Source organism: Microcaecilia unicolor, chromosome 7, assembly GCF_901765095.1.
Source record: "Microcaecilia unicolor chromosome 7, aMicUni1.1, whole genome shotgun sequence".
In the NCBI taxonomy this organism is placed as follows: Eukaryota; Metazoa; Chordata; class Amphibia; order Gymnophiona; family Siphonopidae; genus Microcaecilia; species Microcaecilia unicolor.
Window position 1 is genome coordinate 238,897,886 of NC_044037.1, and position 20,972 is coordinate 238,918,857.

At 42.3% G+C, this 20,972-nt stretch overlaps 1 protein-coding gene across 1 annotated transcript in view; it reads left to right on the plus strand.

The window, feature by feature from the left end:
* The window catches only part of KCNH7 (potassium voltage-gated channel subfamily H member 7), a 490,323-nt gene that overhangs the window by 272,596 nt on the left and 196,755 nt on the right, over window positions 1-20,972 (plus strand). The window contains 1 exon segment of the mRNA XM_030210041.1: window positions 6,782-7,210. Within this exon segment, the coding sequence (XP_030065901.1) occupies window positions 6,782-7,210 (429 nt within the window).

Below are 20,972 nucleotides of genomic sequence, written 5' to 3' on the forward strand. Positions count from 1 at the left end.
CTAAGGGAAAGTGTAGTCTGGTGATATCAAAGACCATGCCTCAAATAAGAGGAAATGGGAATGTCATAGGGGTCCTTTTACAAAGCTGCAGTAGAAAGTGTCTTTAGTGCATCCTTATGCGGGTTTTTCCCCCACACTAAGGCATGGGCATAGTTTGACTGTTTCATTTGTGGGGGACAGAGGGTGTGGCTTGGCACATTTGCATATTCATTTGCATATATACATCTCATACATATTCATTATGGCTATTAATAAAAACAACAAAAACACACACGCACCAGATTAAAATGCTGAATATGAAGCCAGCATATCAAAAACAATAGGGCCAGGCACTTTATGAAATAACACAAACCCCACAAAAAGACACTCAAAACCTAAACAGAAAACCTAACACACAACAGTCTTAACCCACCTATGAAAAGACAGTGCTATAAATTTTACACTGGACTCTAGAGCACCAATATACCTGCTACTGGAAAACTGTAACAAGCTGAACTGTTACACATTCCTACACAAACACTACATGCTAGCAGAATCCATCACGTCAGTCACATAAGCAGAACATGGACAGACCCTCATGTGATATAAAATAGGGAACCATAAAAAACATGCCCACAAAAACTAAAATATAGATCTCTTCAAGAAAGCCAGACTCTGTAAGCAGTGCAAATACTGGTAAAAGAGAAACAGAAATGTATTTTCTCCTGTACTCTACAAAATATAACAATAGAAAAAAATGTACATTTCACAAAGCAGCACATCTTAGTCCTTAAAAAGCATTAAATAAAAATAATGTTTTCTTTTCTGCCTTTGTTGTCTGAGCATTCTATTTTTCTAGTTGGTCTGGTCCCAGTCTCTTTTCCACTGTCAATGTATCAGTCTTCTCCTAAATTCTTTTCCAGGTTGACTTTTCCATTTCTTCACTCTTCTCTTGTCTTCTTTCTGTCCTTCTCTGCATCTGTCTGGCACTGATCTTTCATTTTACGTTCCCCCCCTCCCCCCCCCCCCCCCCCCCACACACACACACACACTTTTCTCTCTTTTGTCCTTAGTATCCATCTACCTACTGGCTTTGACCATCTCCCTCTCAATCCCTCTCCGGCACTCCCATTCCCTCTTCCGTCTCTCCCTTACCCAGTCTCCTAAATTCCTCCCACATCTTTCACCCACTTCATTAGTCCTCCATTCCCATACTCTGTACCTACCCCCTTTCCCCTCATCTACCCTCCACTGCATCTCATCACCCCATCAGTCCCAGCTTCATCCATGTCTCTCCTTCCTTCCTTCCTTTGCCTCCAAGACCACTCTTCTGCCTGTTACCTTATACCCCATGCCCAACAACTTATCTTTCACCATCTTTTTAACCCCTTTCTACCCTAACTCAACCCCCTTCAGAGACTTCTCCCATACCCCTCACCAGTATCCCAATCCCTTTTCAATGTCTCTTATCCTCTCTCCAGTCTTCCAGTTCATTCACATTATGTCTCAACCTTTTCCCACATCATCTCTTTTTCTTGCCCTTTTTCTCACATCCCTCATTTCACATACTGCTTCTTCCCCTCTCCCACCCCCTAGTCCCATCCATCTCCTGCTGCTTCTCTCTGCTGTGCCCCACCTCTCCCAGTCCCATCTATCTCCTGCTCCTTCCCTCTGCTCACCACCCCTCCCAGTCCCATCCATCTCCTGCTTCTTCTCTCTGCTCACCACCCCTCCCAGCCCCATCCATCTCCTGCTTCTTTCCTCTGTTGTGCTCCACCTTTCCCAGTCCCATCCATCTCCTGCTCCTTCCCTCTGCTCACCACCCCTCCCAGTCCCATCCATCTCCTGCTTCTTCTCTCTGCTCACCACCCGTCCCAGTCCCATCCATCTCCTGCTCCTTCCTTCTGCTGTGCCCCACCTCTCCCAGTCCCATCCATATCCTGCTCCTTCCCTCTGCTGTGCCCCACCTCTCCCAGTTCTATCCATCTTCTGCTCCTTCCCTCTGCTAACCATTCCTCCCAGTCTCATCCATGTCCTGCTCCTTCCCTCTGCTCACCACCCCTCCCAGTCCCATCCATCTCCTGCTCCTTTCCTCTGTTGTGCTCCACCTTTCCCAGTCCCATCCATCTCCTGCTCCTTCCCTCTGCTCACCACCCCTCCCAGTCCCATCCATCTCCTGCTTCTTCTCTCTGCTCACCACCCCTCCCAGTCCCATCCATCTCCTGCTCCTTCCCTCTGCTGTGCCCCACCTCTCCCAGTCCCATCCATATCCTGCTCCTTTCCTCTGTTGTGCTCCACCTTTCCCAGTCCCATCCATCTTCTGCTCCTTTCCTCTGTTGTGCTCCACCTCTCCCAGTCCCATCTATCTCCTGCTCCTTCCCTCTGCTCACCACCCCTCCCAGTCCCATCCATCTCCTGCTTCTTCTCTCTGCTCACCACCCCTCCCAGCCCCATCCATCTCCTGCTTCTTTCCTCTGTTGTGCTCCACCTTTCCCAGTCCCATCCATCTCCTGCTCCTTCCCTCTGCTCACCACCCCTCCCAGTCCCATCCATCTCCTGCTTCTTCTCTCTGCTCACCACCCGTCCCAGTCCCATCCATCTCCTGCTCCTTCCTTCTGCTGTGCCCCACCTCTCCCAGTCCCATCCATATCCTGCTCCTTCCCTCTGCTGTGCCCCACCTCTCCCAGTTCTATCCATCTTCTGCTCCTTCCCTCTGCTCACCATTCCTCCCAGTCTCATCCATCTCCTGCTCCTTCCCTCTGCTCACCACCCCTCCCAGTCCCATCCATCTCCTGCTCCTTTCCTCTGTTGTGCTCCACCTTTCCCAGTCCCATCCATCTCCTGCTCCTTCCCTCTGCTCACCACCCCTCCCAGTCCCATCCATCTCCTGCTCCTTCCCTCTGCTCATCACCCCTCCCAGTCCCATCCATCTTCTGCTCCTTCCCTCTGCTCACCACTCTTCCCAGCCAGTCCCATCCATCTTCTGTTCCTTCCCTCTGCTCACCACTCTTCCCAGCCAGTCCCATCCATCTTCTGCTCCTTCCCTCTGCTCACCATCCCTCCCAGTCTAATCCATCTTCTGCTCCTTCCCTCTGCTCCCCACCCCTCCCAGTCCCATCCATCTCCTGCTCCTTCCCTCTGCTGTGCCCTACCTCTCCCTGTCTGGGCTGTGCCCCCCCCCCCACCCCCGGCAGCGTTAGTGATATATACACGCTGCCTTCAGTCTGCCCTGGAAGCCTTCTTTTCAACTTCCTGTTCCCACATAGGTGGGACCAAGGGACGCTGCAGAGAAAAGGCTTCTGGGGCAGTGTGAAGGCAGCGTGTATACATTGCTAACGCTGCCGGGAGCACAGAAAGATTGAAGACTGCAGCGCCAGAGGGAGGGATGAATAGAGGGGTTGGACGGAATCGGCGATCAGCAATGCAGGCGGTGGCAAGCCGTTCGCCCCTCCCCAAACTACGCCTATGCACTAAGGTAATTTGTACTGCAGTAGTAAAATGGCCAGTTTTCTGTTTTCGGTATTAATGGCCATGTGCTTATGTCAAATGTAAAACAGAGAGGATCAAGTACACAGCACAGAACAGCAAGAAAAAAAGACAGCATAAAAGGCTTTCAAGACTGGAACAGACAAGAGTGCTTTATTCAGAGACCTGACAAGGGCCATGTTACGGCATCACAGCACCTGCGTCAGGGGTCAATCCAAATTGCAGCTCGTGAAGAGTGCATTGAAACAGACATAGGAATTAATACACCATGTATTCTTTATGAGAAGCTTTTCATGCACATAAAACAAGACTTACACTCAATAAATACTTTATAAAATTACCCTCTTAAAGTAGGCACAGGATTAAGGTTGGGCAGGGGGCACACCTTAAAGCTGAATGGAGAACAAAGAAATTCAGTCATATTCAAATCCATAGGAAGGCGACAACTTTTAGAGTCTGAAAGAGCAAATAGTTTCTTATCAGTCCAGACCCTTCTCCTATTTTAGTCCAAGAACCACCCAAATTTAAACCTCTGACACAGGAAAAGTGTCAAAACATGGTCCGTGTCAGGTCTTTTTCAATGAACTTCATTTACAGTGTTCTGGTTCAGGAGTCCTGTACTTTGTAGAACCGCCTCATTTTTCTTTGTGTGTTGAGGTGTTTAGTTCCCTCTCCTGTTCCTCTTACCTTTCTAGACCTACATACAGCAATGATAATTCCTACAATGTTCCTTCAGTATATCTTCAAAAATAACCTATTTTGCATGATTTATTAAACATCTGTGGTTTCTCCTGTTTCCAATAATGATGGATATTAGAGGTTTGCAGAGCAAAATTTTTTGTTATGTTTAGTTTTCTGTGTCATTTATAGAATGTTTCATTTTGTTTGTTTTTATTAATTCTTTTGTTCATTTTAGTGCACACTGTTTTGCAATAGTGCTCACTATTTAATAATAGTGCACACCAGTGACGTTCCTGGGGGGGCTGGCACCCAGGGCGGATCGCCGATGCACCCCGCCCCCCGGATGCAGCGCCCCCCCCCCCGATGCAGTGCGGACCCCCCCGTCGAAAGGACACCCCCGCGAAGGAACCCCCCCGCCAGGTGCACGCCGCTGGGGGGGGTGCCGCACGCGCCTACCTTCCGTTGGTCCATGCTTCTTCTCTGCCCCGGAACAGGAAGTAACCTATTCCGGGGCAGAGAAGAAGCATGGACCAACGGAGGACAGGCGCACATGGCACCCCCCCCCCCCAGCAGCGTGCACCCGGGGCAGACCGCCCCCACCTAGGAACGCCACTGGTGCACACTGCCTTACATTAGTTATGGGGTGGGCAATCACGGTCCTTGAGGGCCACAAGCCAGTCAGGTTTTCAAGATTTCCACAATGAATATGCATGAGATCGATTTGCATACATTGGAAGTAGTACATGCAAATCAACCTCACGCATATTCATTGTGGAAATCTTGAGAATTCGACAGGATTGTGGCCCTTGTAGACACCTATATCTAGGGGCCACATAGGCATGTAAATCATTAGAATATAGGCATATATGCACCTATGTATACACTTACACTATATGCTAATATACCACTCAAGTGTTATTCTATAACTACACATATATCTCCAATAGCACATAGTTAGTGTACACATGGATGACATCTGTGCAAAGTGTAGGCAGGGTGCATAACTTTAAAATACTATAAGGGGCCCTTTTACAGAGCGGCGGTAAGCCCAACGCGGCCGCCGGTGGTAGTCCCGCCCCCAAGCATGCGCCATTTCCAGGGGAAAAAGAAAAACCCAGACATGGTTTGCGTGGCGGTAATCTTGTATTGTCGCGTGTTGCCTGGTTACCGCCAGGTTAGTGTGGGAGTCCTTATTGCCACCTCAATGGGTGGCAGTAAGGGCTCCCCATTGCATGACCATGCGGTAAGATGTCTCTCACTGTGTGGCCAGTTTTTTGTGGGGTGCTTTTACCGGCTACGGAAAAAAGGGCCCTGGTGCGCAGGAAAAACAGACCCTACTACTACCGCAGGACCCTTTTTCCCGCAGCTTAGTAAAAGGACCCCTAATTTATGTATGTTTGTATCTCTGGAATATAGATGCACTTACACCAGCTCTAATCTCTAGTGCTCACAGCCAAGCGCATATGAATGTATGTGACCCGCCGAGCAAAGAAGTACCAAAAGTGTGGTTACAAATAACAGACATAAAGGGTGTGAAAGTTTGGAGGGGAAGCTTTCATTTCTGAAAGTTTTGTGTACTATAGGGACAGTAGAATGGGGCTATGTCATTTTTTTCACAGATTTGATGTTTTCCATGTTCTACAGCCAGCCTAAAAACAGCAGGTACCTAATATGGGGTATGTGATTTCTGGGGTTAATTTATTTTTTATTGATAAGCATTTCTCATTTCTTAAAGACCTAATTAGACCTGGTGCTGAACTTTTGCAGGATTATGCAGTTGATATTCCTTTATCTTATGGTATAAATAAGTTACGTACACCACTTTTGATACCTTTTTGCTCAGCAGGCCACATATATTCGCAGTTACACTGGTATTCTAATAAGGACTCAGGTAAATTAGATAGACACTTACTTTCCTTTACAGAATCCCCCAAATTCTGTAAATGGCGCTTAAAATTGCACTTGGGCTGTGCCCAATTTGTGTGTGTAATTTATTGAATAACAAGCCAAGTAGTGCCAATAATTGAGTGCTAACGATCAATTATTCACATTAATTGGCATGAATTAAAATTTATGTGCACATTTTTAGTCATGAAGACCTGTGTGTAAATTTTACACATGGCTCCAAAAAGGGGGCGTGGCAATGGGAGGGTCATGGGTGGATCAGGGGGGTTCCAATAATTTATGCAAGCTGTTATAGAATAAGGGGGGAACCTCGCCTAATTTAGGTTGCAAGGATTTACGCCAGGGTTTACTTGGAACAAATCCTCATATCTAAAGTTAGACGTCAATCCCGGCACTAAGTGTATTCTATAAACAGCGCCTAACTTTCAGTACCTCTTATAGAAAAGCACTCTTTGAGCAGGGACTGTCTTTCTTCTATGTTTGTGCAGCGCTGCGTATGCCTTGTAGCGCTATAAAAATGCTAAGTAGTAGTAGTAGTAGTAGCACTTAGCACATTTTTTGGCAATATTTATAGAATTTGGTTGAATATGTGCCAATCAGGTGACCTCTAAGGGTCTATTAGTTACATTTTTTACCTATTTATTTATATTATGCAATTGTAATAGAAGGTGTTTTATCAAGTGGATATAGCCTTACACAGTTTTGTTTTCTCTTATCTTCACAGGCACACTTTTTGGCTTCAAATTACCAACACTAAGACTTTTGACTTACAAAAAGCAATCTTTACCACAAGAGGACCCTGATGCAGTGGTCATTGAATCACCAAAGTTCAGTGATGAATCAATGGCTATGAAGCACTTAAAATCTCCTACAAAAGAAAGATGTGACCCATCTATAGCTGATGACAGGAAATCATTAATCAAATCTCATCATTGCTCACCTTTGGTTAATATATCAGGACCCCTTCACCATTCCTCACCCAAGCAGCAATGGGACCAACTCTACCCAGACAGGCTACATGTACAAATGGGTACACACATGACTCATGCCCGCTCTAAGGAAAGCATCTGTAGCATAAGAAGAGCCTCTTCAGTGCATGACATAGAAGGATTTAGCATTCATCCCAAGAACAAATTTAGAGACCGTCATGCAAGTGAAGGTATGTTTTTAATTACATACTTGTATTTATTGTGCTGTTCCAAATCAAAATTGATTTTGCTCTTTTAGGGGTCCTTTTACAAAGGCCTGCTGAAAGGTGGCTTCCGGTAGTGTAGGCGTGGGTTTTGGACGAGCACCGATCCCATTTGTTAGCGCATCTGTAAAAAAGGCTTTTTAAAAAATTTTGCCAAAAATGGACGAACGGCAAAATGAAAATTGTCACGCTTCCATTTTGGGTCTGAGACCTTATCACCAGCCATTGACCTAGCGGTAAAAACTCCACAGTAACCGGGTGGTAATGACCTACGTGCGCCAAATGCCACTTGGTGCGCATCCATTATGTGCACCCAAAAAAAAAAAAATTTCACACGCGCATATCAGACATGCGCCAAAAATGAAATTACCGCAAGAGCCATGCGGTAGTTGGGTGGTAACTCCATTTTGGTGCACATTGGGTGCGCGTAGACGTTTACGTGGCTTAGTAAAAGGACCCCTCAATTCATAATGTATCAAATCAACCCTAATATATAAAATATAAGAGTCAAAATAGTAACTATGTGAAAAAGATAAGGGCCCTGTTTACTGAGACACGCTAGTGTCTTTAACGCATGTTTAAAATTAGCACACGCTAGAGACACCTACATATTCCTACGAGTGTCTTTAGTGTTTAGTGCATGCTAAAAATGCTAGTGTGCCCTTAGTGCTGCTTAGAAAACAGGGCCCTAACTTAAGTGTCATACATAAAAGTATAAAACTTAAAAGATGTTTGTCCCATATCTTCCAGGATCCCTTGCTTAACTATAAATAATGAAATACTGAAAATTTTGACACATAAAGATGAAAGGTCCTTAAGGTCTGATGTAGTCAGGCACCTTTGGAATTTGATAGAGATATGCATTCATTAGCGTGCACAAGGTTGGCTTTATGCACTTTAATCTACAATTAATGCAGAACAATGTTAGAATGTAGAAATCAACATGTGTTAATTATTTTGCTAAGAAAACTTTTGAAATGGACTGAAAAATGCCCAGAAAAATCAGGGGGGGGGGGAGGGAGTCCAAAAATGACCTCAAAACAAATCATACATTTTTTTCCTGTGTACATCCCTAGAATTTGGCGCAGCTGGGATGATAGAGACATACTCTCCCCTCTGTCACTGGCCTTTGCAAAGGTCTGCAAGGGGGAAGGGAGGGAGGTGGAAGGTATAGAAGGGTAGAGGCTTCTTAAGCATTGGGGCTACAATGGCTGAGACTACTTAAAGAATCAGTATAAACATTTCAAAAGATACACTCAGTGATGACCTAGGTGCCTAGATTATGGCTTAAAATTATCCTACAGATAGGCAGCTAAATATAACTGGCTAATTTGCCACTCAGCAGCTCCTTGAGAATTATTGCCTCTAGGCTTATCTCATGCTTTCTTCAACCTTGTTATTGTTTTGGCCACCTAAACCTTCAGTGGGAGACTATTCCATACAGTATATCCACTATCCTTTCTATGAACAAATGTTTATTTAAGTTACTCCTTAGCCTCATTTCATGACCTATTGTCCTAGAACTTCTCTGTACTGGAAAATAATATGCTTGCCTCTGTGCATATTTATTATCAGATGTCATCTTTTTTTGTTTTGTTTTGATGTCATCTTTTGATGTAAAGAATAGCAACTTTAGTTCATCACTTCTTTCTGTGATCAGCTTTCCTCGTTCTTTGGCCTTGTTTCCATATTTTGACCATTCTTTAGTGACATCATCTGAGATTGCTTTCTGATTTTCTCTGTCTCTTTTGCCCTCTATCAGGTCTCCAGTGTTAGGTTATGAAATTTGCAAGCAAAGTTCTGATATCAATAAAGGGCAATGGAAAAGGGGTAAAGGGTCGTGGATTTGATATACCGCCTTTCTGTGATACAAACAAAGCAGTCAGTGGTGTCAGTCAATGATGGCATTGGCCATTCAATTCAGCTTACAGCACACAGCTCCATCTCTCAAATGGGGAAGCCTCCACAAAACAGCAAAAATGCATGTTATGTTTTCCCCAGTTGTTAGTAACCAAGTTTCCTTGCATGAAATGATACCTGTGTTATAACAGCATGTTAGCAGTAAAATAACATGTCTTAATGGTAGTCCATTTTACTAACTTCCCTCCTTAGATGTTTATGCAATATGAACATCTACATGCCAGTTTATGGGAAAGGGAAATGGAACTTGATATACCGCCTTTCTGAGGTTTTTGCAATTACATTCAAAGCGGTTTACATATATTCAGGTACTTATTTTGTACCAGAGGCAATGGAGGGTTGTGACTTGCCCAGAATCACAAGGAACTGCCGTGGGAATTGAACCCAGTTCCCCAGAATCAGAGTCCGCTGCACTAACCACTAGGCTACTCCTCCACTAGCAACATTCCATATAGAAGCCTGCCCTTGCAGATCAGCAATGCGGCCGCGCAAGCTTCTGTTTCTGTACGTGCGTATGTGCAGGACATCAGACTCACAGAAACAGAAGCCTACGCGGCCGCGTTGCTGATCTGCAAGGGCAGGCTTCTACATGGAATGTTGCTAATGGAATAGCAGCATTCCATGTAGAATCTCAAATAGTAGCAACAGAATCTCAACATTCCATGTAGAATCTCAAATAGTAGCAACATTCCAGAATCTCAAATAGTAGCAACAGCAACATTCCATGTTGAATCTCAAATAGGGAAATGGAAATGGGACTTGATATAACGCCTTTCTGAGGTTTTTGCAACTACATTCAAAGCGGTTTACATATATTCAGGTACTTATTTTGTACCAGGGGCAATGGAGGGTTAAGTGACTTGCCCAGAGTCACAAGGAACTAAAGTGGGAATTGAACTCAGTTCCCCAGGATCAAAGTCCACTGCACTAACCACTAGGCTACTCCTCCTGCAGATCTAAAACCCAAACGTCCTGCCATGTGTAAAAAATGTAATGAAAAAAACCCTCCTCTCACCCTCCTCTCACCTACCCACATCTATCCTGTTAGAATATCAATAAAATGCTTTGATGTCCCCACCCTCCCACTCTGTCAGACTGTCAAAGTAATGCTTTGATGTTTCTCTTATATATACTATCTGCTACCACATTTGCTTATTTCCGATCTGATGAAGAAGGGAAACCTTCTAAAGCTAATCAAGAAATATATTAAATTATGTCCAAGAAAAAAGGTATCATCTTATTTTCTTTTCCATGTTTTATTTTGTTTGATTTCTATTGATAACCTTTAAGAGTGGACTAACACGGCTACCACACCTCTCTACTCCAGATGAAAGAAAACCATTTGCCCGTACACTTTCAATTTCTTCTACCTTTACCTAGTTAACTTTTGGCTAACAACACTTGTCTTGGCTGAACGTTAACTGGTCAGTGGTTCAGAATTTTGATGTGCCACAATTTTTCCAGTGACCTTCCAAGGTTAGTCAGATAAATTACTTTGAATATCTACCTCATCACTTGTTCTTAGCCAACAATTTTCATCTTCACTAGACTTTTTCATATAAAGTCAACTTGAACCTAAAGTTAGCTCAGCTGTAGTCAAAAGGCATATTTTAAGCAAATCTGATCTGTCCGAGCTGTAGTTTTTTCAGTATTCTTTTGTCTCTCTTTTTTTCTTTGTTCTTAATATGCTGAAAATCAGACAATGGTCGCAATATCAAAGGTAATGTACTGGTGTAACATCTCACAGTGCCACTTTGGCATGATATCTTGCCTGCTGCATGAACCATAGATTTGCACATGCTCATGCTAACCTCTGAATGGCCAGGTGTGTTATTGAAACAACAATTCTTTTTTCTTGGAAGCATAATTACTCCCTAAGCTGTTAGTGACTGTAATTTAAATAGAAGAAATAAAGACATAGTTTTTAAAAATGAGCAATATTTGGTTTGCGGATTAAAAAGAAAACTACAGGAAGGTTTAATGTGACTCATTGCGATAATCCCATTTTTAAAAGTGTTTATCCCATAGGTACTAAAGAGGGAAAATATTGTCATCATAACACATTATTAACCTTACAGGAAAAAGGATAAGTAGAAACAAATAGGGTCAAATATGGTGAGTATTTTTCCCATAAATACAATGGACCAGATTCAGCCAATGGCACCCAAATTTGGGTGCTGGAAAAAAAATTGGTGCCCAGCGCTATTCTCTAAGGAGTGCTGTAGGTTGAGCACCCATTCTCGTACCCAGATTTGGGCACCAGAATTTACACCTGCTGACACCAGGAGTAATTCCTGGAGCCCAATTTGGACGTAGATCTGCGGTATTCTATAACACTGTATGCAAAATTCCAGAATGCCCCTGACCTACCCGTGCTCTTCCCATGGCCATGCCCCCTTTTTGGGTTATGCACCATGGGATATGGGCACACAGTTTTATAGAATATCTTCTAGCAAGATGCGCGTGCAAACCCAAATTGGTGCCTGTTAACATCAATAATGGATTGTTAGCACCCAATTATTGACATTAATTAACTCATTGCCCAATTTAGTTGCATGTGCATCAAAGGATCGCTCTCAAAATGGACATGCAAATTTGAATGCCCTTTATACAATCATGGGGAAAATGGGAAAAATCCCTTGTATATCAGGTCCATATGGTCTTAAAAAGATTGCATCAATGCAATAATGCATTTAAAAAATCCTTTCATGGCTAAAAGTATTAAAATTGACGTTCTGAAATATATACTGGAAGCACTAAACGTGCTATTGTTTGTACATAGGTCCTAAGCAAGCTCAAACTGGTAAACCCTGAGTTCAATTCCCATTAGTAGTGTCTAAATGAACCAATCTATTGATTAAAGGCCAGGTCAAATCCAAACACTGACCATGGGGTCCATTTACTACAGTAAGGTAAGATTTTGTAGTTACCATGTTTTAACAGCCAAAATTATTGCGCGGTAAGTGAAAAGACTGTTGGACTCATTTTCAAAAGAGAAAAATGTCCAAAAAGTAGCATAAGTCTGCATTTGGACATTTTGAGCTAGACCTGTTTTTATAATGAATAAGACACAAAAAGGTTCCCTAAATAACCAGATGATCACTAGAGCAAATCAGGAATGACCTCCTCTTATTCCCCCAGTGGTCACTAACCCCCTCCCCCCCCCCCCCCACAAAAAAAATGTGATGAAAAACATTACTTGCCAGTCTGTGTGCCACCCTCAGATGTTATACTCAGGTCCATCAGAATAGCATGCAGGTCCCTGGAGTAGTCTAGTGGTGGGTGCAGTGCACTGCAGACAGGTGAACCCAGGCTCCCACCTCCCCCTACCTTTTACACTTGTGGAGGAAACTGTGAGCCTTCCAAAACTCACCAGAAAGCCACTGTACACATATATAGGTGCCCCTTCACCCGTAAGGGCTATGGTAGTGGTGTACAGTTGGGAGTAGTGGGTTTTGGGTGGGTTTGGAGGTCTTAGCAGACAAGGTAAGGGAGCATTGGTGAGATTTGTACCTGGGAGCATTTTATGAAGTCCACTGCAGTGCCCCCTAGGGTGCCCTATTGCTTTCCTGGGATGTCACTTTTCCATTATTCTACCTGATACCAAGCTTTCTGTTTTTTTATAACATCTGAGCCTTGTGTCTATTGTTTATCAGTAGATTTGGGCTTTGAATTCAGATCTATAGATAAAAAGGAGGTCTCATTACATATATCTAAATACCAGACTGCTATTTTTCCATACTTCATAGCAAGAGTGTACATTCCTTAATTACCTGTCCCAATGCAACTGAAGCTTTTACCTCCTCAGTTCATGTAAATGGTTTCATCCCTGTGTGGATTCTCTGATGCTGTGTGAGGCTTTCTTTCCAACCAAAGCTTTTACCACACTCAGAACATGTATATGGTTTCACTCTATTGTGGATTTTCTTGTGTATTGTGAGGTCTGCCTTCTGCCTAAAGCCTGTACCACACTCAGGGCATGTATATTGTTTCACTGCAACATGAATTCTGTGGTGGACTGTGAGGTTGTCCTCAATGGTGCTTTTACCACACTTTCTATATGCAACTGTTTTAACTTCTGAATGGATTCTATGGTTCATTGCTAGAGCAAGTTATACAAGGACTATAACTTGTTTCAGATATTGTACATACCTACATCATTCTAGTCTCGTCAGTATACATCCAATCCAAGAGACTCCTGGGGAAGGCCCTTGTGTGCCGAAACACGGCTCGTGTTGAGTCCTGGATGTTTAATAAAGTGCAAATTTGTACATCGTCTGTTGTCCCCCCCCCCCCCGCCCCCCCCCGCCCTTTCTTTTCTTTGTCACCCTTGTTGTGACTGACTTGTCTGTGTGGCTACAAGGGTTCCAGTTCTTCTGTTTTTCGGTTGAGCAGTTAACACAAGCCAGCACTACAAGTTAGCTTACTGGCTTGTGAACTTGCTTTGATATGCTTCTTGCAACAACAACAAAATTGGAGAAACAAATCTAGTTCTGTTTTATAAATATTAACATCTCTGGAATAGGCCAAAATGAATCAAAAGCATAAGAATTAGAGCACAGTTAGGTCAATACTCTGAATTAGATTTCTCATCTATCTCTGATCTTGGGCTGACTCACTGTAATGCAATGAAGTTTGAATGAGGAAATTGCACCATATTTATGAATAGCCCCGTTGAAGAAAATGAGATGCAGAGTAAGTGTTTTCATCATTAAAACCGTTACAGGCCTTAGAGAATAAGTCTCTTTGTGGCAAGACTTGATTGGCATGAACTACAAACTCGTCCATTCTGAATTTAATGTACTCAAAAACATTTTTTATTTTCCATTTATATTTTAGGCCATGAATTGTAATACTTTCAGCCTTTTGTTACCTTAATCTGCTGTGTTTAATTCATGGAATGGAATAAATTAAAATTAAATTAAACAAAATTAAATTAATAAATACATTATTTTACTGATGCAGTCCATAGACATCTTTGGAAAACTTACTTATCATGGGAAAATTGTTAGGCACTGATCAGTTTGGAAGCCTCGGTGTATCATACCTTTACCCATCTGAAAGAAATGCCAATAAAGTGCGAAAGCCAACTGGCAGCTTTTCTTCATTTCTTCCTCTTTTGTCTCCTTAAAACCAGTTTCACGTTCCTGGATGGCAGGGGGTATGGTAATCCATGCTTTCTTTAGTAGTAAAATGTGCATGCATGAATTTTTCGTTTTTCTCTCTAGTTTCCAGTTTCACATGTAAATAGTTTGTACCATGTGCATTATAACTAGACATCATTTGTATTCACTCGATTTACAGCAGGAACAGGTAGTGAAAGATCCAATTCGCAGTAACACATATTCACATTATTTCTGATGCCTTCAAAACAGACACAAAAAAAATGCATTTCCATACTATTTTGTGGAATGTATTTCTTTCAGTGAGAACTAATTTTTGAATGATGGTTTCATATCTATAATTTTTCCGAATTATGGATTAATTGAAAAAATTCCTAGCATTAATGGAAACTCTTGGCTTCTACTGTATATCCTCTGGTGATGATATGCATGTTGCAGATGTTCATTGACGAATGCATGCAATGCATGAAATAAAATTGTAACAAGATGTATCTGTTCCTCCCCAGTGTATCATGACCTTATACCATTTACTTTGTGTATATGTTAGTTATCTTTTCTCAGCAGTACATGTTTTAATCTAAAGTGTAAAACAGCATGGTAAACAATGATAAAACTGTCTGTCTGCCACTGAATAATCAAATACTAGAAAGACATATAACAGAAAGACATTTATGAGGAATTTAGTGCAATAATTTTAGCAGAACTTACAACAACCAGATTAGTATGGTCTCCAAATGTGATTATAACTTTTTTATCCCAGTCTCAGTATTTTAAATGCATTACTAGCATGTTCCACACAGCACAGAAACCAGAAGATCGTGTAATGTAGTCATTAGCTGAATTGCTTGGCCCATATTCAGACCATTCTGCAAAGTATAAAGCGGCCCTTACTGCAGATTTAAGGTGACTGAAAAAGAACGTTGAAATTTGTAGCTATAAACTGATACTATCACTAGCCTACATCAAAAATTAGGCCTAAAAGTAATGAGGCCTGATATTCAAAATGGTTTAACCAGGCAGGAGAGGCTCCTCCTCTGTTAAATCACACTTGAGTGGGCAGTGTGACTGAATATCCCCTCTGGCTGCCGTGGCAGGGCAAAATATGGGGGAGCCAGGAGTTATGTGAATACTGATGATATTCAGTTCTGGTGCCTACATAGCTAACTCGGGGGACTCTTTTACAGAGCAGCGGTAAGCCCAACACGGACTTAATGCTCACTATTCCGGGACTATCACCAGCCCAACGCAGCCACCGGTGGTAGTTCTGGGTCAAACGCACACCATTTCCGGTGGAAACCCCTCCTAGAAATGGTTAGTGCGGCAGTAACCCAGCAGTAATGGGTGACAGTAAGGGCTCCCTGCTGCATGGCCACGCGGTAAGTGTTTTCTTACAGCATGTCCATTTTGATTTTGAGGCTTTTTACCCACTGTGGTAAAATGGCCCCCACTTCTACCACAGGGCCCTTTTTCTCACAGCTTGGCAAAAGGACCCTTCGATGAGTAGGACCACATTGATAGAAGTCCTATCTTTGCCCAGTTAGCTCTGCGGGTATGGCACTGAACATCAGCCATACCTACATAATTTTTGGATACCCCTGCTGACCCAGATATTCAGTGCCAGTGCCTGAATATCGCCCAACATAGAATATCTGGGTCTAAATTAGCCTGTGGTGGTCAGCGTTTATAAAAATGCTGAGTACCATTGGCTCAATATTGACCCAATGGTCTTTATGATATCTCTTTTATTGGTTCTAATAAACATTAGTTGTATCAAAACATTAGTTTTCCATGAAATAACAACATACATCTTATCTAAGCTGTATAACATTTTTGTGAATGTTCAGGGACATAGTATTTGAAGAATAAATGGCATTTATTTCAGATTACTGTATGTATTAAAAAACATGTGTGTGTTAAGTAAACCTGGTAAAGGTGCTTCAAGGAGGTAGCAAAGCAGTGATGAGGAACTCTGAACAAAAGGAGATGATAAAAAAGATTTCCTTCAATCATGCAGCATGTTTTAAACAAGTGATGATAAAAGTACAATGAAATCTATTGTACTTTTATTCCATTTGATTTAACCTGAAACCACATTGACTGTGGGTTGTTCCATGAATTCTTCCTCACCCCTTTCATCTCAACATAAAATAGAAGAGACCCTGCACTTACAAACACAAGCTCTTCACATATGTGTACACATGCACACATGCACATACATACATGTGCACACTCACACGCAAAGTAACACACACACACACACACAGACACTCGCACATGCACACGTTCACACACACTCTGTCTCTCTCTCTTTCTCTCTCTTTAGGGAACGGGGAGGCTGAATGAGCTTACGAGTCAATGTGACTGCCAGAGGTTGAGCTGAGTAAAGCAGTCTGGTTTCTAATCAAGGTCCTCCTTGATTTTTCTTAATAACAGGAGATAGAAATGCGGCTAACATTTGAAAAACATAGGGGTCCTTTTACAAAGGCGCACTAGCGGTTTTAGCACACACTACAAATAAGCATGTGCTAAACGCTAGAGATTCCCATGTATTCCTATGAGAGTCTCTAGCATTTAGCACGCGCTGATAATGCTACTATGCTTTTGTGGAAGACCCCCATACTTTGATAAAATTTCTACTTCAACAGGGTCAATGCAAGGGCACCAGGCAACGTAACAAATCCGCTTCAATTATCTTTAAGTCTAGTAGCCATCTCTCCCCCCTCCAAATTTTGATAATGAAACTAGAGAAACAAGCTTACCCTAACTTCGCCAGTTCAGAAGAATCCTATCAAAATCATTAATTGGACATCACACTTTTAAACATTAAAATCTGTCTGTTTTATAAAAAAAGGATATAAGAACTCATGAGTCAGACTGAGGTCCACTGAGCCCAGTATCCTGTTCCCCCGACAATGACCAGTTCAGATCACAAGCACTTCCCAAAACATAGACCTATTTCTCATAGTTCATTTCCACAGATAAGCAACAACTCTCCAAAGTTTATCTTGATAATAATTTTTAGGAACTTTTCATCCAGGAAATTGCTCAAGCCTTTTTTGAACCCTGCATGTGTTAGTCACCTTGACCAAGTCCTCTGGCAATAGTTTTCACACCTTAATTATCTGCGCATGAAATAATAGATAGGGGAAGAGATGCCATAGCGCAGGATGGGCAGAGACAGAGGAAGCAACAACAGACAGCAGGGGGGGTATTAAAAATTTTGATCTTCTATAAATTATTGCTTCCTCATTTAATTTGCAAAAATGTTATCAGATTAATAGCACAATAAATGCCCACCCCTAGTATTTACACATGCAAATAGCAAATAGGGTTTCTAAAATAACCACTGTATTAGCAGGAAATTGCTGTTATTTGTATATGGGGTAATTCTATAAAGTGGGTGCCAACTTTTGTGTGCTAAACATGTGCATAAATAGTTAGAATACTGGCATAATACAGGTGTCCATGTGCACATTTGTGCATAAATGCCAAAAATCCACATAAGCGCTATTCTCTAAATATATGTATTTCTTATATGGGGGTGAATTCTATATATGGCACCAAAAATAATCAGCACCAAAAAGCGCTATTCTATAAACTGAGCTTAAAGTTAGGTGCAGATTATAGAATAGTGCTTACGCCTGTGAAATGCAGCTAACTTTAGGAGCAGCCATTTGCATCAACTGAAATGTGCAAATGTACATGCCTAAATGAGCTGCGTATCCCCCTCATTCTACAACAATGCTAGGAACGCCCCCATTCCACCCATGACCCTCCAATTTCCGCTCTCCCTTTCTGAACTTGCATGTAAAATTTAGGTGTGGATCCCGCGCCTAAATTTACACATGTATATTTCAATTAAGTCTAATTACTTCCAAGAATTGGTTGCTAACAACCTATTATTGGTACTAATGAGCTTATTATTCAATTAAATTGTGTGCGTAAATTGGACACACACCCAAAATGCACGCACAATTTTTAGTGACTGTTATAGAATTTGGGGGATAGTGTGTATTTGACAGGTGAGCATAGCATGGGCTAGACTCAAACCTATGCACGACATTTCTAGAATGGTGTAAGTTATAAACATATCTCTGGCACTGAGAAACATGCACTTACACTAGCTCTATGGCTGGCCTAAGTGCTCATGTCTAAATTATAGGTGCTTCTTTTACATATTACGTTAATATAGTACAAGGGAAAGTGGGCTCAGGGTGGGAGTATAGGTGTAAGTGAGAGCAAGGGGAAAGGGAAAGAGTGAATGCAAGAGGGAACAAGGAGGGGGCAAGGAGAAAAAGAGGGAATCCAAGGCAACAGGTGAGAGGGCAAAGAGAGCAGAAAGCATCCACACACTCACATTCATCCAAATATACACAGTCCTAAATACACACACTGACAACCCCCAAACCCACATACACCTCCTAAGTCTATTACATAGTGACCCTTCACAGCTATACCTTAATTCACTGGTTCACATTTGCATTTAAGAAAGTGAGCTTTCCTGCACCTTCCACCACACATTTTACACCATCCCCTGCACTTCCCTTCACAGCCTTTACACTTCCTGTACTCACAGTCATGCTCTACACCCCACACCTCCATGCACTCACAGTACCACTCCCTCACACTCATACAGACCCCTCAGACTCAAATTCTCTGGCCTCATTGACAACTATAATTCCAAAATGTGATGGTCAATTCACAGTTATCCTCATCACCTTTCCCAAACCAAAATAATACAAAGCACACCTTTATATGGAAACATCAGGGCCGCAGCTTTATTAACTTGCAAAATTAACATAATTCTACTGCTATTATACTTCCAGCCAATTAAATATGTTTAAAGTTCTTTGCATAGTTGACTAGACAGTGATATCCTAGTCATACAAATAAGAATATCTCACTTCAGGCCTTCCAAGTACCCTTGCAGGGATGCCAAGGGCCATTCTATTGAACGGCTTGATCTAATTTTCCCCAGCGCTAAAATTATTCTCAAGCGGTAATGCAAGAGAAGATGTATATTCATGCTCAAATATCAATAAATTAATTATAGTAGTTTGGCTGGAATATACCAGGTCATATCTTTACCACTGCCAAGCTGCAAATAAACACTTCAACATGCCTAGCCACTGAAACGAATGGGAGGGAGGGAAGGAGGGGCAAACTATCTCACCCATTCCACCAGCCCAGCTCCTTCAGAATGCCACCAAAATCACAAGAATCACTATTGACTCTAACTCTCCACCAATCACCACCCTCCCCAAGCACTTTCAACTTCCTTAACTTTATTTTATTCACTGAATTTACTGAATAACTTTCTGCTGTAATTTTTTTCAAGCCCATAAGAACTAGTTGACAAGTGCATTAATTGCATGTCATTCCCTGCTTCTAATAGGAAACTATAATTTTCATTGTACAAATAGAAAACAATATGTGACTTCATTAAAAGAACAGAGACAGAAGACACTGCACTGTTTGTAAGGGCAATCTGCTGCACACCTTTCTGATATAATATCATCTCTGTGACTAGTCATTTCCACAAATATCTTAAGGCTCAATTTAATAGTTTAGTTAAATTAGACTTTTAGAAAAATTGTCTTTTCAATTAAAATGCAATGTATTTGCATTTAAATTGCCTGGTAATCTGCAAAATATATGGCTGGATTTATTTTTTATTTGACCACATAATCTTATTAAGGGGTCTGTTTACCAAGGTGCGCTAATGGATTTAGTGCATGCTAATGATTGGAGTGTTGTACATGATAAGAAGTCCATTATATTCTTGTGGGCATCTTATCATTTAGCAAGCACTAATCGTTGGTGAGCGCTAAGGGCCCTGTTTACTAAGCCGGACTGTAGGCACGCTAGTGTTTTTAGCACGTGCTAAAAATTAGTATGCTCTAACACTAAAGACACCCATATATTCCTATGGGTGTCTCTAGCATCAGCACATGCTAATTTTTAGCATGCACTAAAAACACTAGTTCACCTTAATAAACAGGGCTCTAAATCTGCTAGCGCACCTTAGTAAAAGGACCCCTGAGTAAAGTTAAAAACCTGAAATGCATTAAGAAACTGAGGAAAACTGGGGGGGTCACGTGATGCCTGCTACCTAAGCGGCAGCAAAACGAGGAGGCTCCGCACCCTACCTGCTAATATCAGCAATTTAAGCAAAACTGGATAGCTCTGAACGGGGGAAAAGTGCTGGGGACTAAGGCTAGAGCCACTAGGAATCCATAACAAGGTGGCTATCTAAGGCATGCCCTCAAAAGCACAAAAAAAACCGCCGAACATCCCGAAGAGCAGCGTGTCTAAAATGGCGGAACCGCAACATCAAATACCAACGACTTCAGCGCTCCTGCCGGAATGGACTCAGGAGATCTCTCGTTCGGTGTCTGCTGCCTTGGCGGACAAACTGAACAAGCTACAGTCGGCGGTCGATGAAATAAATGAAAAGTTCGACACACATGCGGCCCGTATCAGCGAGGTGGAGCAACGAATCTCTACACGGGAAGATGAAGCACGGAATACCGCTGTGCAGATGGCTGCTCTCCAGAAGGAAATGGATGCTATGCGGGAGCGGGTGGAAGAGCAGGAAAACCGCTCTCGCAGAAACAACCTGCGGGTCATAGGGCTACCAGAAACGGTAAAAGATCAGAGCCTCTATGATTTTTTTGCTAGATGGC